General features: G+C 30.8%; 1 protein-coding gene across 2 annotated transcripts; it reads right to left on the bottom strand.

Annotated features, from left to right (window-relative positions):
* Positions 1-10,288: 10,288 nt before the first annotated feature.
* Positions 10,289-12,398, bottom strand: LOC107945935 (B3 domain-containing transcription factor NGA1). 2 transcript variants are annotated; one of them, XM_016880103.2, is made up of 2 exons: positions 11,782-12,350; positions 10,289-11,673 (listed from the first exon to the last, which is right to left on the bottom strand). In XM_016880103.2, the coding sequence occupies exon 2, from the start codon at positions 11,609-11,611 to the stop codon at positions 10,583-10,585; it is 1,029 nt and encodes a 342-aa protein (XP_016735592.1). In that variant the 5' UTR covers positions 11,612-11,673; positions 11,782-12,350; the 3' UTR covers positions 10,289-10,582. The 2 variants fall into 2 exon arrangements, with proteins under 2 accessions (XP_016735592.1, XP_040962720.1); XM_041106786.1 differs by having other exon boundaries at positions 10,289-12,398.
* Positions 12,399-19,377: the final 6,979 nt, after the last annotated feature.

The raw sequence follows: 19,377 nt of genomic DNA, 5'->3' as shown, positions 1-19,377 counted from the left end.
TAAATTTATTAAGTTATATTCTCATAATGTTCGCCTAGGAGATATGGGACCTAAGCAATGTTAGACATGAGGCAAGATCCTAAAAATCAAATCTAATAGAGTCGTCACTAATCGATTGGAGCTAGGTTGGTTAGTCACCTATTGTTTAAGTTTTTTTAATTAATCTTAAGAAAAGCCCGAAAAAATTGGACTCGGTCTCATTAATCTAAGTTCGAGAGTACAATTACATGTAGGGAGATTATAGAACCCCACGATGCCTATCCGAAGACAATCTTACATTGTTCAACAATTAGGGTTTCTTAACTAAAGGAATATAACTAGAGGTGAGTATTCAATTAAGTCGAGTCGAATCAAGTAAAAAAATTTCGAGTTAGTCTAGTTGATGAATCCTATTTTAGCAACTGAATTCAATTTGAATTTTTTTAATTGAATTGAATCGAGTCAAAAAATTTCAAGTCAAGTCAAGTCAAGTTAACGAATCCTATTGTTTATACTCAATATTGCGTTTACATAGACCGATTATTTAACTAGTAGACGAACTACAAGATTATTTAACTACATAAATAATATAAAGGTTTTGCATTTTAACTTAATGGGTAAACATTTATCAAAACGACGTAGTTTTGTCTTTTAACTTTAAAAAAAAGTAAACATTTATCAAAACGACGTAATTTTGTCTTTTAACTTAATTGTTTTGACTTTTAACTTTTTAAAAAATAAACATTTATTAAAACGAAGTAGTTTTGTCTTTTCGAGTTAAACTGAAAAACTTAATTTTTTATTCGAGTTGATCCGAATAACTTGATTAACTCAAATAACTCGAACTATTTAATTCAAAATTAAATTTTTTTATCTAATTTTTCGAATCTAATCTTACTCAGCCCTAAATAAAACTATAACTCCAAAACTTAACCAATTTAAAATCTCAAATAAAAATCTTAAAATCTAACTTGATATAAAAATTGAAAGATGTAATTAAAAAACCTAATGAAAATCTCAAATAAAATCGTAAGTCTAACTAAATGAAAAAGAAAAAAAAAATCTTAAAATCTAATTTAAAATAAAATCATAAAACTAATTTAATATATATAAATTCTAATCTAAAAGATCTAATAAAAATCTTAAATGAAAATATTTATAAATTTTCTAATATTCTAATTTAAAACCTGATTTCAAAATTCCTAATGAAATCCTACATATACATGAACCAACGGGTCACCTGCCTGAAAAGTTTTTTTTTTATTTACAAAAATTACAAGGTTAAGTCGGTTTTTTTTAATTTATTGGATTAGGTCAATTTTGGGGGTGAACTACCCAAAAAGGTTATTTTTTTTCAAAAATTATCGGATTAGGCTAATTTTGAAGAGAGAGACGAGTTTTTAGCGGATTTGACAGGAAAACGCTTCCAACTGGATGCGCTTTCCTACTCAGTCAGCAAAGTGCATTCAAATAGACATGTTTTCACACACTCTCTCCAAGGTTTTTTTAGCGATTTTTTGGGGTTCAGGTCTTAGATTCTTTTATGGGGTTTTATTTAAGGTTTGTAAGGGTTTACAGTTTTTATTTTACGGCCCCAAAATTATTATTTTAAGAATTTTTTTAATTTTTATATATTCTTTAAAAAGCTTTTATAATATTCATATTTGGTGGAAAATATAAATTTTAGAATTGTTTTAAATATTTTGAGTTTTAAAAATAATATTATTTTAAAATTTTTGAAATTATTCTGAATTTTTTTGTCACTATTTTTTAGACCAATTTGGTAATTTTCAAAATTGAGTATTTACACCAATCTGTTATTTAATTTGTAAAATTTAACTCGATTTACTCGAAATTCTTATTTTTTAATCGAATCGAGTTTTGGTCACCCATAGCTTACGGTAGTTGGAGGTCGACCCGAAATGTTCAGAAAATATTATTAGACAGTCTTAACGTAGTACCCGTGACAACATGCGTATGCGAAGCGGTATATTTCTTTATGATCCACAATCCCGCCGTTTTCTTCATAGAAGCCATGATTTTTCTTGGACATCTACTGTCTCGCATTGTGTATCAAATATCTTCGACCAAGATTTAACAACGTAGAAGTTTACCCTTTTCTTTATGTTGTATTGCTTCACTTCTGCGACCAAAGTATCTTTAGAGGAAAACTCCTTCCTCGCTTCTAAATCACCAACATTCAATGAAGAACTCGCATGCCCCGATCTTCTGTGTGGGAGTTCTAAAAACTCCAACCCACCTTCTGCTGAAAGGTCCACGTTATGCATGTAGGTTGGAGGTAAGTATGCACTAAATCACGGACCTTCTTCAACAACTTCGTTCGGACTTTCCCCGTTCGAACCTTCACCTTCTGGTTCAGTTGGAACTGGCTTTAGTTTAAAAAATAATGCAATTTCCAAATCATTCGTCCTGGACTCCAGGATTGGATCCGCATCTAATTCAATGTCCTCTTCAATCTCAACCCCCTTAGCATGTCTAGGGTTGGATGTCCCCTCACTGGTGGAGGTTGTAGGGAGTATATAATCCCTTCTTGTATAGTTGTCGGTACAACCAAAATCACCTGCGGATTGTCCACTAGTGGAACTTGATGCCATACCCCTATAAGTGTTCCTGGCGTAAAACATCGACCTCTCAAAGTTGAAATCAAAACTACTAATTGAGTGTCGTGCGTCAAATTCTCGATTATCGCCTTACCCCAACTATTTAGGGCAGAAATCGACGAGTGTCTTCCCATTAATGATTCCGAGATATCATAATGGGAATTTTTTAACAAAGTCGTGAACCCACTCAGCTTCCTTTTCCATTTCGGCCTCTCGAACTGGAACATATGTTGACCTCTTCATCTGTGTTTGCAAACTCCGCATATAACTCGAGTATTTGTGATCTAATAGCAATATACGTCTGGACCATGGCTTCCATCTCCCTTGCGCCTTCGAGATCGAAAGCCTCATTTTTGACGAGGTCGATTGCAGCTAAAAATCGACATTTCAATGACGATACTTTCATTTGGGTGGATTCGACAAATTTTCGCCTAATTCTTGCACGGGGCTCCAAAAATTATATGCTCGGGTTGAAAGCCAACCATGTTGTGTTCTCTGATGAAAAAACGATCCCAATGTCGATGTCATGAATTTCACCATCATAATAAGCAACAACATTAACTCGTCCACTCATTTCAACGAAATAACATGTTTCACATGTTGGAACCAAAAACATTATGCAGAAAAATAGAGTTGTAATTATATATGAACAACAAAAATTGAACCTTACTTCATGTAATTACGTGTTTGCTCAAAATTATGTCTTACGAAACGTCTTGCGAACTTCCTTTTCGTGTGATTTAGTATGCTTGAAATTGGCTTATGGCACTAAATGCTGAAAACGATCAATTTATACAGTAGGGGTTAGTGGCAAAATGGTTCAGAAAATATTATTCCGAGATATTTGACGGGTGAGTGACAACTTTGCAAGGGGTTGAAATTGGGAGAATGAAAATATACAACTGGGATTAAATTTAAAATGAAATATTTAAATCAAAATATAAAAAATGTAAGAAGTAGAGGGATTAAATCGGTAATTGATTTGCCTGAAATTTCAAAATTAGAGAGAAATTGAAAACAAAAGAGATCAAATTTGAAATTAACCCATCCGGCAACCCCTTTTAGCAAAAGGCAAGATACAGAGGGACTTATTCTGGAAATATCCCTTTTAATAACCCTACTGCACACAAATCGCTTCGTTCTTTTCTTTAGTTAAAGATCAAATTTCCTTTCTTTTTTGGTAAACTTTTAGCGATTATATCAATTTAATCACTCTAATTTATTTTTATCAATTTAATCATCATCATTAAAAAATTCTCACTGTAATAAGCCCAATTTGCCCGGGCCCAAAATCAAAAACAAAATTAAACTAAATAAAAAATTAATTAATTAAAAGTCCAAAAAAATAGCACAGTCCGTTTCTTTACAACAACAGGGCCAAATCCGAGTAGGCCCAACTAGCCTAAAATTTCAAGACACCCTAGGCCCAGACTCAATTTAGCCCGGATACCCCTGGCCCAAATCACCTAAGCCCTAAAGACCAAAATCAGAAAACCCTAGCCTTCAGCAGCATTGGCTCCCAGCGCAGCAGCGGCGAAGCTTTCCCCCCGCGCGTGCTGTCCCACCACGCGCGTGTGCGTCTCCTAGCTGGCCTCCGTACACGCCACGTCCAGCCCCCGTACGATCGCACCACCTGCAAACAGAATGAAAACAACACAACAAAGAGGAACCAATGGGGGTTTTCTATTTTATTTTTTGATTTCAATTGTATTTTATTTTCGGCTTCTTGGAAAAAAAGAGAGGATATAAGAACCGGAAGAATGATTGTACTACTACTTACACAAAAAAATACAGAGAAATCAAATTTGAAAAGAGGTGATTTTCTGGGTTTTCATTCCTTTTTATTTTACTGGTTATTTGATTCTTTTCTTGGCTTTTTGTTTCTAATTTGCATGTTCATCGATCGTTGTTTAAAAGAGAAATATTAGAAAAGAGTAAGGGACATACCTGGTAGAACAGTCCTGGCCCTCTCTCCGTCGTCATCGGAATACGGGCTAGGATCGGCGATGGTTCGGATACTTAGTAAACAAAGCGGCGCGGAGAAAGAGCTTAGGTTTTAAAAAAGGAAATAAAAGTGTTAGGTTAAGTGTTTTTTAGTTTTATTTTAGTTTTAATCACCAGATTTAAAATGGTGTCGTCTGACGAGCAAACCCGCGCGGTGACTCGACCCGGGGCAGGATCCGCGCACTTGGGTTCATCGGTCTTTTTGCTTCACAAGTCCCTCTTCGTTTTGTTTGGTTTCAATTTGATCCCCTGTATCTTTTAAAATTTATACGGCATATTTGATTTAGTTTTCATTTAGCCCCAAATCTAGACGGTGCCGTTTCTTGGTTATTGATTGAGTATTCCATTGTTTGCGTATAATTATTGCTTTGGCCCTTAACTTTTTGAAATGAATTTTAATTTAATGCTAATTTAGTCTTTTTTCTTAAAATTCGATGTTAAATTTTTATTATAATTAACTCTATTTTCATATATTATTGTATTTAATATTTTTGATGATATTTATTTTGATAGAGTTTAAGTTTACTATTAGTATGGTCTAAAAGTATAAAAAATTACTATTTTAGTCTTATTTTATATTTTCAAAATCCATTATATACCAATATTGTGAATCTATTGTATATCATCTTATTTTGTTTTCTTAACGTTATTAATTCTATTTTCATTTGACGCTTTGATTTTAAAATTTGTTGGTTACTATCTTCAATTTAAAAAAAAAAAAAACGTTTTCTACCTTTCTAATTTGGCTTTCAAAGTTTGTTGAATAAACCTGTTACTATGTTCATATATTATTTTAACATTATTTTTATTATTGGCTTAATATTATTTTTAAACTTATTATTAGTATGATTTATAAGATGAGATACACAATTCCTTTTAAATTATTATCAATATATATATATGTGCATAAAATGTATTATAACTTATAACTTATAAAATTTTTATTCATTTCGATTATTTTAATTGGTTACTTGTGATTAAATTATTATTATTTTGCTATTTGTAAGATTGATTATTAGTTATTTGATTATTAATGTTGATGCATTTTATGTTTGATTGCTCCAAATTGTAGAATTAATTTGTTATTCATCATTTGCTTTGTATATTGTTAATCAATCATGTTGTTTGTAAGAATTTCATTTCATTAAGATATTATAATCGTTTCATTTCAAAATTCAAAAAAAGGGCTTGGTGTTAAATAATTCTCGAGAGAATTGTGCCCTAACTTACTGGGCTTCAATTCTTCTAGATGAATTTATATCATCAAGTATCCATTTCTTTCTAAGACGTATATTTTTAAAATACAATTCTTTAGATTTCAAAATGTTGGATCCTAACTTACTGGATATGACATTTTGTTATCTCGTTTTTAAAATAAAGGTAATATTTGGTGTTTAGGAATTTTAAGAAAATTGAACCCTAACTTACTGGGTTTTGATTTCTCAATTGATTTAAATAACCAAATATCCTTCTCAAAATGTATGATTTTTTTTTAAATTAAAAAAAGGACGAATCTAACTTCGAAAATTGAATCATTACGTTCTAACTCACTGAGTGTGACGATTTATTTCTTTAAAGTGGGTAAGTCTTATTTTCCAATTCGATTATTAAAATTTTCTTTTCGAAGGATTGTATTCTAAAATCTTTTCAAGTTTTGACACTAAGACATTAAACAATCGATTCGGTACCAATTTTGGGCGTTACGAGGATGCTAACCTTTCCTCGTGCGTAACAGACTCCCGGACCTATTGTCTCAAATCTCGCAGACCTAAAATTTATTTTTAATGGTGAATCGATCACACCTTAATAAAATATCAGTGGCGACTCCCCATTTTTATTTTTAATAAGTCGATAAAAAATTTTGATTTTTCAAATAAGTGGTTTCGAGACTCACAATTATTACTCAACGGTGATTAAATGGTTAAAATTTCCCTATATTTTTTTAAAAACTCTAGCTTGAACGGCAGCCATGGATTTCAGATTATTCTCCGGCACGACTTCATCGCCGGAAAGCTCGAATATATGCTCAAGTTCCATTTCTTCATTTCGAAGCTCACAAATGATTGATCAGGGCTTCACGACATAGTGGCTTGTTTCTTAACAACAAAATAGATCCTCATTTCAGTAAAGACCTAGAAATGTTTGTTGATAAAAATGAAAATGTGTGTTCGGTTTCTTGTTTTTCGGGTGGTCAAACTCTGCGTCCTGTGAAGCCTTGGTCGAGGGAGGAAGGGTATGTTGGGGAATCAAGAGAAGATTGGAGGCAAAACGGGGATAACAAATTGGAAGCGGTGGAAATGGTGGAAGAGGAGAAAGGGAAGAAAGGATCAAGTGCTTTGGATACCACCAAACATCTCTGGGCTAGTATTGTTGCTGCTATGGTTTCAAGATTTTACTTTTTGATTGTTGGAAAAAATGGGCATGAAGACAATGATGGGTGATTTGTTCATGTCTTGGTCTTAACTTTTGTTTCAGATGGAACATTAAATAACAAAACTTTGATGGTGAATTTTCACTGTTTTAAGACTTCCAATTTTTCATGACTGGGAAAAGAAACTAAACCAGCCCCGTCGACAGCCCATCGTCCGACATCTCTGACAGTTTTTCTAAAGAACAAGATCGATTCCTCCCTCCCCGCCAATGCAAAAATATTCAAAGAAAAATAGATTTAAATATGGGCTTGATTTCAAAATCTAGTTTAAAAATGATTTTGGGCTTCAGATTCAAAATAGAAAACTTGGACCACCTCTAATTGGGCCTAAATGAAATGGAAGACCAGGCTTCGAAATTAGTTTGACTATCAAAAAAATTTTGAAAACTGATTTTGGGTTTAAGAATTGATAACCCTAATGGGACCCAAATTAAACAAAAACCCAATTTTATATTCTTTTTATGCATAAAATTTCGACACCAAAACCAGGTTCAACTAAAATTCAATCGATGGTTCCAAAGTTGATTTGTCTCGTGACTAGGCTCGGGCCACTGTTTATCCAAAATATAGTTCTCTGTAGAGTCGTAAGACAATGTATGAGGGTTGACACATGCTGGAAGGTCAAGAAAGTTGGTGACTTGATGATAGGGTAGTCGGTGAATGTCGGTCTTAACTATAGCGGTCTTAAGGTAGCGAAATTCCTTGTCGGATAAATTCTGATCTGCACGAAAGGCGTAACCATTTGGGAAGATTTAGAAATTTAGTCTAATCCCAAAAATTAAATATTGGGCATTAACATTATTACTAATGCAGAAATATGTGAGTTTGAGTGCGTTGAAATAAATTATCTTATTATTTAAGAGTTGGGGTGGGAATATAATTAATTTTAGGCATCATGTAAAAAAAACATATATGCTCACTCCTCTCTTACACCCTCGAATTAAAATGAAAAAAATTATAATTTTAAGCTTCCAAAATATAAAATAAAAAATTTTCCCTTTTAAACTAGACAGTGAAAACCAGAAAAGAAAGAACACAGTTTAATTAATTTTTATACTTTTCTTCATCAACTTTGTAGCTTGCACATGTGGTTTCTTTATCATTATCATCAATTATGCCTATTAAACCTATGTATTGCTCTCTTTATAGGGATTTCAATTTTCAATGCCTTCTTTTTCTTTATGAGTGTAGTTTAGGAATCTTTGTGATTGAAACTAATGAATCTTTTTTTTAACAATAATTTCACCCATCTAGTAATAAAATTAAATATTATATCTTTAATCCTTTTTATATATAAAACCTTTCCAACATCTATGGCTTTAATCTTTCATTTTTATATAATGGTACTACTAGCTACACTACACTATTATACACTAGGCACTAACTTTTCCCATGTTATCAAAGCATCATGGAACCATCAAATATATATGCACACACATTGGGGAAAACTGGGTTTCCTAGGAAGCATCTCACTGTGCATCACTGTGAGGGAATTCAAGAAGTGCTTAAAGGGGTGTCTTCCCAAGTATATATATATATACACATGTTACAGTGGCAAAAGTACATACGATTGCAATGTGATCATCTCAACAATGGCAACCACACAAAAGGCTTTATTTGAGCTTGCCACATACACTCGTAAGTTGAATATATATTTTATCTTGGTTTTATGATTCATAAAGATTATAATCTTTTTGAGATTCGTCACTGTCCCTTTTAATAATATCATTTCGTATTTTAAATTTGAATTTTTTTCTTAAAAGTATAATATAACTTACCATTATACTCAATGTTTGTATCACAGTATTAGCATAATAAACTATATGCTGAACCAGCATAAAATGAATATCCATCATAAGGGTTCTCCAGCTTTCCCCTTTCTCTAGGCCAATGACATCTATTATATATATATCCCTTAAATATGGTAAACAACAACAGAAGAACATTTTTCGCAGAATTATCCTACAAGAAAAATGTTAGCTTCTCCAAAATATAAAACCATTTTTCTTGAACAAACCCTACATATAGATTGCAAAGCTTTATAAGAATTTTGGTTTCTTAGGATTTAAATAATCATCTTCATATAAATCAATCCAGAAGCTTCTATTTTTCTCTAAATAGGTTACCCTACATACTCGAGAATCTACATATAATGCCAACATGGTCAATTATTTATATACATATCTTCATTATATATGCATGATTCAGAATCTCAGAAACATCAGAATAATACATGCAGAGAAGTTTTGTCAACTGAATTAATGCATTTTACACCATAAATATACTACAAAAAGACCTGTCAAATTACTCATCAATGCATAGGCAAGCATCAATATAGAGACATCTAATAGAACAGTGATTATATAGTACTACGCACAGAAAGCCGTTTACGTAGCTCGAAAAGCAATATTTGTGTACGTGTATGTGTGTTTATATACACATTAAAGCAGAAATATGCAATTATCTACACTGACATATGGGATAGATATCAGAAGGTTATACATATGTGTGTGTGTGTGTGTGTGAATGTATGCAATTCAACTAACAAGGGCAAAAATAAATATATCTTTGAAACCACCAATTACCAATTCAGTATGTATGCCAAGAAAATCAGATATCTTCATGAGCTACTAGTGTATTAGACCAATGACTAGTCAACCTATTATTGTCTGTTTTTAATTAAAACTTAATTAATATAGTGAATTAATATTTCATGCTCATATATGAATTTTAAAAGAATATATATTGAGACAAAGCTATATGAATTCTTACAAATATTGGGTGAGAAAAAAAGTTGGTTTAGTAGTAGAATTTAAACTCTCTAGATAGAGTATTAGTCTTTCGTAAACTGTAAAACGGATAAAATGAATATTTTAATTATAAAAAAACACCAGTTATGAAGAAATTATGAGGTGATATGATATGTAGGTTCAAATTATAAGAATACAGATAATACCTTTTTCACAGTGCTACAACTTTCTTGTTGCATTACCTGCAAGCCTGCAGCTTAGTTGTTCTGCAGCAACAAAGCCAAGAATCTCTCTCTCTCTATATAAACCTAACATGGAGAAATGAAAGAGAGAGAGAAAAAGCAAACAAATATCCTTTTTTTAGACTATAGATTCATCAGCTACCCATGCATAACAGCACAAGTAAATGCTGTCAGTCAGGAAAGAGAGAAGCAAAGAGAGTGACAGAATATATATATATGTATATAGATATACATGTATAGAAGCAGACAGGGGAAAAGCCATGGATGCAATTTTTTGTATATATATAAAATATATGATAATATACACAATTTTCAACTCTTCATATGTTGCACCTTGGTTCATCTTTAGCATTTCACAGATCCCAAACCTTAACTAACTAATGTACTGAAATAATAAATAAAATTAAAAAAAAAAGCTTCATATTGATGAAATGAAATCTTATCTATCGACCCTTTTTTCTAAATCGATTGCCTGTCGTGATTTTAAGGACAAGACAGGAAAAATAAAGGTGGGGGGGGGGGAATGGAACCGTACTGTGATTTTATCTTCATTCATCAGAGCCCCAAAACAATGGACAAGGATGATTTTCCCTTGTTTGAATATTCAGCTTGTGTATTGGACAGCGGGATAGATGAGGAAGATTCATCTTGTGTCGGATTTGGACAGTCCATGTTCACACCAAACAACCTTAGCCTTTTAGCTGATGCTTTGTTATTGTTAGCTTCGATAACAGGTACTGAATCAATCACCATTGGCTCTCCCTGTAATGCCCCAATTTGATAATACTGTGACATACTGCTGTAAGTAATTGCCTGCTGCTGGTGCTGGTGTTGGAAGTGATGGTGATGGCGGTGATTGTAAGGGTCAATGCTGTAATTCAACCGATGTAAAGGTTGATAATTTCGTGACATACATATGGGTTCCCACCGGACCGGTTGAAGGAAGTTGAACTGATTTCGGAGCTGAATATGTGCGAACGGTGACGGATCGAGCGCATTAGGCCGGAGTTTCCAATCGATGTACAACCGTGCTTTAACCAACTCCCCGACTCCGCGTTGAAACGATACCGTATCGCCGGCGACGAGCTTTTTTTCCTTTACGAAACGGCTCCAACCTTTAGTCATCACATAACTCTGGCTACTATTCCAATACGAGTACCGGAACCGCCATGTCTTGCCGTTCCGATCTTCGAAATTCAATAGCAACCCTTTTTCGATCGAGGAAGAGTCGAGTGGGAAGTACTTCTCGGCATGTTGCTTTGGTATAACAAGACGGTTGAGCTTGCCAACATCGCTCGGTGTTACGACTTTGTCGAACATGTGTTCTTTTTCAACAGACTCATAACAGCTTTCTTCATGATCATTGTTCTTGTGGTTTCCAAGGGACAAATCCATCACCAAGTCTTGTTTCTTGTCGAAATCAAAACCAGACTGCTGTTGGGTTTTGTTATGATCTTGTCGAGAATCAAAGGTTCCAAGCGACAAATGAACAGCAGCAGCAGCAGCATCTTTGTACTTTGAAGAAACAGAAGATGAAGAAGAGGATGAAAATGGGAAGTTATTGCTTGAAATTTCTCTTATCATCACCACTTCTTCATCATCTTCCTCTTGATCTTCATTGTTACAATAATACCCTTTTTCTTCTTCTTCTTCCACAAAGTTCATCATAATTTAAATGAAAAAAAGAAACCCACAAAATAAAGTTGGTTCCTAAAGGAAATATATAATTTAAAACTACAAAACAAGAAACTGACCTGCATAAAAAAAAACTGGTTTCTTCACTGAAAACCCTAAGCAAGACAAATTAAGGGCATGGAAGAATCAACAAGAACAGGTTGTTTCTAGCTTCTTCTTTTTTTTGGCTTTTGATATAGCATTTGGCTTACAAACCAAGCAAAAGAACCCCCATTTTTTTTTCTTTTGTGTGTGTGCCAATTTGCATTAGGTTGAAGCCTATAATTCTTTGCTTTTTTTTAGGTTCTAAAGAGAAAGAGAGAGAGATAAGGTAAATGCTTCAACGTAGGGGACCCATGAATGATCTGGTTTTTTTTTTTACTCATGTGAGAACTTGTCCTTTTTTCATAATTTTTTTTGGTTTTTTTTTAAATCACTCTATAATCATCTCCTCTAAGACCTCTCAGAATCAGTCTTTTGTACCACAAAAGTCATTGCTGATTTTCCCCCATTCCTATATATTACTGCAGCTGCTGTTGTTGTTTGGTTACTTTGATTTTATTGGTTATAGGGGAAGAAGCTAGTGGAGGAAGAAAAGGAGAGACTGAGTTAGGTTCCGAGTTTTGACTTTGGGTGGCATTGATTGTGTGCTGTTGTTGGCTATTGCTGTTGGTCCTGTCAATGGAGGATAAATAAAGTGATAGAGAGATTGAAACCAAACCGACCTTCCTGCAGTTTCTTACTCTAACTAGTGGACATTGTCAAACTAAAACAAAAAGAAAAGATTCCTCTATCATGCAAAGCTAACCCCAAGTTAGTGTAGCTGAAGTTCATCTTCTCTTTTTCAACCCCCTCAACTTTAATTACAATGCAAAATTAAATTAATATAAACTACAACGAATAAAAAATTAGACAAAATTCACATATGATATATGCACATAAGGAGACAAAAATTTATATATAATAATTATGCATGGTGAAATTTGAACCTAAATTTTAAAGATTGGGAAAGGATTGTATAAAACATTATGCCACATATTCATTTCTCAATAGTTTTATGTCATATCAGTATTTTCAATCTTTAAAAAAAATCAAACCCAATTTAAAATCCTGAAATTCAGGATGAAATTATTAACGTGACATAAAACTATTGAAAAATGATGATATCTCTATTTTATATAATCCTTTTTCCTTAAAGATTAAAGATTTCAAGCTTTTAACTTTTCAACTCGAATTGGATTGGATTGAATTTGGATAATGTCAATTTAAAGTTAATTCATGTTAATAAAGTATTGCTAAAAATTCTCAAAATTGTGCTTTTAAAATGTCCAATAATTTTGGTCAAAAGATGCAAACCAAATATGACAAGTTACATTGGTCTACCAAATGTAATCTAAGTTGCAATTGGAGTTGCATCTACCTCATGTAGCCGAAACTAATAGATTTGTGTAATTCGGAGTTCGGTTATTTTGATTTTAGGCCATTTCAAGTTACTTGTTTAAATCATTTTGAATTTCAATCATTTAGAGCTCAAGTTATTTCTAATTTAAGTCATTTTTGTATTTGGGTTTGGTGGACTAAAATTGTTCGACTTTTTATATTAGGTTGAACTGATATTCAAGATAATCAAATACAATTTTCAAGTTTGGATCAAAATTGAAATGTCCAATTTTAACCTTTTCTTGCTCATCCTATATTACTACTATTATTTATGCTTATTGAGTTAATATCACCCTCCAATCAAGTTTCAACTCAGTTGAGTAGTTACTAAAAATAATAAACATCACCGAGAGAATTTTTTTGTCATTTCAAATAATGCGAAATCTAAAAAAAATGCTCTTGATGAGATTCAAAACACTATAATTTTCAATATTTTTACCATTTCAACTTCATTTAATCATTAAATCAATTTTTTAATAAATATGTTTTTATCTTTAAACCATCACCATTCTATTGAAAAATTTGATAGTCTCATTTTACCTAAATCATAGGTAGGTTACCTTTAGATATATTTTAGCTTAAATTTGATATATATTCCAATTATTAGTTGGATTGTATTTATTTAAATTATAGTTAATTAAGATATATTTTGTTTTGTAATTATAATTGTATAAGTTGTAACCTAAAAAAATTCCCTACTAAATAATTGCTTTGTAAAGTTAATTTTTGCCAACTATTTATGAGTATAGACTAGATACTGCAATTGAATGCATATTAGTAACAGCTTGTAGTAAGAAAATTCTTCTAGGGGTCGAAATTAAATTATATATTTTTACGATAGTAAAAATATAATTTCACCACTTTAATATCTATATCTTTATAATTTTTAAAGAATTAAATTAAATTTCTATCAATTTTAGGGAAACCTTTATTTATTTAAATTTTTATAAATTTTAAAGGGCCTAAATAATTTGTTTTTTTCATTTTAGAGTGTGGCTCATTAGTAAGCTTTTGATTTTTAAAACTAATTTTTGGCATTGAAAAAAAATACTAATTTTTATCTAAGCAGTCTATTTTAAATTTTAAATTATTTTTTAAGTTAAAATTTTCAATTAAGAAAATTATATTAGAGAAATTTTGGTTTTGTTGGGAGAAATAAGTTTTGATATACAATTATATTCAGCATATAATTTAGTTTAAATTACAAACATTAAATATATATACTTTGCAATTTTTATCAAACATATAGCATTGTTAAAAAGTATTTTTATGTGTGATTTTAATGTAGTATAAAAAATATGATTTACATATCCCAATTAAAATTTATAAACAATTTATATTAATTTTTTGAAAAATATTTAAAATTTATATTTTATATATAATAATATTAATAAATTTGAATATCATTTAATTTTATTTTTTATATTACGTTTAAAAAAATATTTTAACTTTTTCACATTATTTTTCTTTTTTTAGAAACTTTCTAAAAACCATTTTTTTTCTAAATCAATTTTGTAAAAACATTTTTCAAACTGTCACAATATTTTTTTTTGAAAGGGAAAATTCATTAATACATTCTATAAATGAGACCATATAATTTAGGGAAAAAAAATAACAAACACCCATCCTTGGTGGTAAAGGCCAAACTCCATCAATACAATAAAGGCTTCAACCTTAGTATCAATAGAACATTATGACATGTTGACGGTGCTCTATTACAACTCAAACATAATATATCTAGAGTGATTTCAAGCACTTAACATGATAAGGAAATCAGCCTCGGATGGCCTAAAACGGCAGGCAAAATCGACAAAAGAATGGAGCATTCACCAAACTGGAGAAGACGATGACAAAACTATCCCTAAATCACTTGCAAAAGTAAAACTACATGCATAAGCAAGAATAAAATACTTGTACAAGATAAAAACTCCCAAAAGTGAAGACTAATTAAAAATGGAAAAGAAACAAAAGATCATATAATACTTAAGAGAATACTGATCCAAACTGACTAGTGAAATTATTTATTATTCTAAAATGCTCTCAAAATAGAAACAAACTAAGAAGCTGATGAAGAGTCACTATTCGAGTATTTAAGACCAACCCACTTTTTAAGAGAAACTGTTAGTGATCGGTGGAGTTTCAACGACGACAAACATCGTCATTTGTCCATCACAACTTGTAAAGACAACGAAGAAACCCACAAAACAGATTTGCAAACTGAAAAAATATTAGAAGACATGTGAAGTGAATAAGGAAAGCAAAGGAAGAAAGAGCTGGTGGAAGAAAGAAAAAGGTGGATAATAGCTACTACGAAAATTGGCACCGCCACTAGACAAAACAACAGAGAAGAAATAAACAAACTTGGAGAAAAAAGAGATTAATTTTCTTAATTAGTTGTAATTGCTACAACGTTAAATTACCCCTAAACCACAATTCATACCTTTTTATGTACATCAATCGAAGATAATTTATAATTAATAACTAGTTTGCATACTCATGCGATGCACATGCTAATTGTATGTATTAATTAAAATGTATTTAATTATTTTTTTTGAATTTATATTTAATTTTTTATAATATTTTATTAATAATTTGATTATGAAATTAAACCAAATATGTTAACATGTAATAAGTGACAAATGTCTTGAAATTGACTTAGAATTAATTCTTACTAAAATTATTCCAAAACTCTATTTTATTATATATATATATGATATATATGATATATATATGATACAATATGTGTTTGGATGTATGCATGTTATCATATATATAATAAACAAAAAAAGAAAATAATATTACTTCTTTTCTCCCATTTCTTGTCTCTGTGATGAATTCGATAAAAAATAAATGTTATATTTATATTTGAGTTTTAAATCAATTTAAATTAAATTATTATATAATGTGATTAATAGTGAGGTATATAATATGGTAATTAAATTAATTATTATATAATGTGAATAAATTAAATTAAAATGTTATATAATCCTTAATGTTTTTTACCCAATCAATATTTAAAAAAAAAGATTTTTTTGGATGACCAAAATGAAAGTGTAAACATGATGTGGCGTGTACAAGTTAACTGTCGTTAGAGATTTAACGGTTGAGTGACTAAAATGAAAGTGCCTTAAAAGTTAAGTGACAAAATTACAAAGATTTCATTTTAGGTGGCCAAAATGAAAGCGCCATAAAAATTAGTGACCAACTAGATAATTTACCCTTTAATTTAACAATTCTTTTCAACTCTTCACTTAATTCAGTTAATTGCAACTAAGGTTTATTTATTTATTTATTAAGTTTATAATTTAATGCTATGTGTTATAATATGATTTATTAATTGTGAAAAAAAAGTATTACACACATAAATTCAAAATTTAAATAAGAAATTTTAAGAGAAAATGTCCGATGTATGGAAAATATTTTAGCAACTAATTTTTTTACTTTATTAATTCGATATAAAAAGTAGAGGAACATATCTTAGATTCAAGTCGATCTGACAGTTAGTGTCGGAAATTAGAAAAGAAAGTTGTTTGGGTTTTGATTCACAGATTCGTGACGTTCAAAGTTGTTTCATGAAAAAAATTAAAATGTAGAAGAGAAGGAAAATGAGAGATTCCGATTGGTGCATATAGAGAAGGCCATACAACATCGGTTTAACAACCCAATGACTTAAATGAAAACTTCCGAATAATTTAGTGACCATTTTAAAATTTTTTTAAGTTGAATGACTAAAACATAAACTTATTAATAGTTTAGTGACTTTTAAGTGAAGTTGACCCTTAGTTTTATGGTGCAGCAACCCACCTGCTCCAGTTATTGACTTGAGAACTTGCACAATCAGCCGTATGACCCACCGGACCATTTTTTGAACAACAACAAACAATCATGTTTACACTACCCTGACTCTGCAATATTATTTTTTTTCAGAAATAAATATTTATTAATGATTTCTAGGTATTGTTCTATTTATTATATATTAAAATAATTTAAGTTATTATTACAAATAAAAATAAAAATAAAAAGCAGACAAAATGGGACTCTGGATTTTACATTCAGTCACATTGTTTAACAGATGGAAAGGCAGGCAATCTCAGGGAGGATCGATCGAAAATGTTAAAATGTGTCATACGTTCATTTACTTTTCACAAATTTGAAATGTAGTCCTTATACTTTTATTTTAAAGAATGTAGTTTTTATTTTTCAGTTTTTAAAATTTAGGTCCAATTATTAATACTGTTAAATTTTAAAAAAAAATTGTGTGATATTTTGAAGTAAAAAAAAATACTCACTTTATAGCAATATAACTAAAAATATGATATCACAATGAATCTGAATTTAACAAAAAAATTTTAACAGTGTTAATAGTTAAACTTAAATTTTAAAATTTAAAAAGTACATAAATTAAATTTCTAAAAATTTAATGGTTCCTCTTGACAACCCAAAGCAATCCAAAATGCTCTACCATAACTAGTAAATGCAAAGACCTTCAAATGATTGCCATTTAGCCTCAACTACACCAAGAATACATGTACAAACATTGTTGTTTATAGTTTACGTTTAAAGGTGTAAATAAGAGTACATAATTGCATTGATCGACCTTAACAATATATATATATATATTATCTAAGGCTTTCGATATCTAATAGTCATATTGAATTTTGATTAAATTCGGAGTCAAATCATATCATTTAAGAAAACAAAACTCTGCTGTATTCTCACTTGGGTACATGTAATTATGTCAATTTGGTTCTTATTAATTTTTTTAGTTAAATTATATTATTAATCTTTAAAAAAAAGTCAAATCGTTTTTCTTAGTAGAAATGTTGATTAAAACATTAATTCTTTAATGATATTGGCATATAACTTACCTGGCAGTCCACATGTAGTTCATGTCGACATAGCACTATATGTCTTATATATCACGTTAACAAATAATTAAAAAAAAAGCATGAAGTACAAGTTGGTTGTCATGCAAGTTATCATGTTTAAAAATGTAACTTTTTAGTCAACATTTACATTAAAAAACAACAATTCGACTCTTTTTGAAAGGTTGATTGTCAAATTTAACTCTTTTAAAAAAAATTGAGATGCAAATTTAACTCCAAAAAAATAAGGGCTAAATTGAAAAAAGAAATTATACATTAAAAGGGTAAAAGTATCATGGAGGTTCCTGTACTAGGAGTCAGATTGCATTTTTTCCTCTACTAAAAAAATGGAAAAATTAGTCCATTTACATTAAATCAAAGAGCAAATTGATCATTTCTATTAAAAATTTTATCCATTTGTATTGTTAAAAACTAGCATGACTGATAGAATAACTGGATAATGCAATGTGTACCTTATTCTGATGTATAAGAACCAATTTTTAATAGTAGGATTGGATTAAATTTTTAATAGAAGGACTAATTTTCTCTTTGATCAAATGTATAGAGACTAATTTACCTATTTTTTAGTAAAAAGAATAAAATACAATCTCACCCTTAATATAGGGTTTGTATGATACTTTTACCCATTAATAGTCATTATAGCTATTTATACAAGCAAACAGTCGTAAGTAACGTTTACCGATAGATTTTTGGAGGAAATTAATCTCATGAGTTAACATCAAAGCTGAAGAAATATATATAATATTTATGTATATAGGGATGGGTTCAGAGATCTCACTGTGCTCAGCCTGCCCATTTTAAGCTTAAAGAAAGCCTATTTGAAAACCCTATTGGGGGACCTCTCTTTCTCTCTTTCATCGTTTATTCAGATGAAAAAAGCTCCTCATCATGCATGCTCCACCATTTGTAAGCTTAAAAGAAAGCTTTTTTCTTTTACAAATTTCTTTATTACTACTGTCTGCAGGTAAAATTGTTTTTAGAGTTTCAACTGTTGGATTACAGTTTATATTTATATAAAGAGAGGGACGATCTAACAGGGATAGAGGCTGAGGACCACACTGCAGCTATAGGTGTATCCCCACCCACTCATATACACACACAAGACACATACACCCTTCCCGGGCACCAACCATACCGTGCTGGTTTATCTTGTTTCATAATTCCTTTGCTGGGTCTTTGTCCCCTTCCTTATTACCTTGTCTAGAGAGAGAGACCATCATGTTGTTGTCACTTCTTTTTACTCTCACTTCCCCCTCCATTTCATTGCCATAATGTGGGATTTTCATTCTTCTAAGAGGGTAGTTGAGTTTTGGGTTTTTTTAAAGACATTCTTAGGAAATAAACTAGGGT

Source organism: Gossypium hirsutum, chromosome D12 (genome assembly GCF_007990345.1).
Source record: "Gossypium hirsutum isolate 1008001.06 chromosome D12, Gossypium_hirsutum_v2.1, whole genome shotgun sequence".
In the NCBI taxonomy this organism is placed as follows: Eukaryota; Viridiplantae; Streptophyta; class Magnoliopsida; order Malvales; family Malvaceae; genus Gossypium; species Gossypium hirsutum.
This window is presented reverse-complemented; position numbering and strand designations above follow the sequence as displayed.

Excerpts from the sequence above, each read along its gene's own strand:
- LOC107945935 (XM_041106786.1), bottom strand. The coding sequence starts at position 11,695 with ATGATGAACTTTGTGGAAGAAGAAGAAGAAAAAGGGTATTATTGTAAC.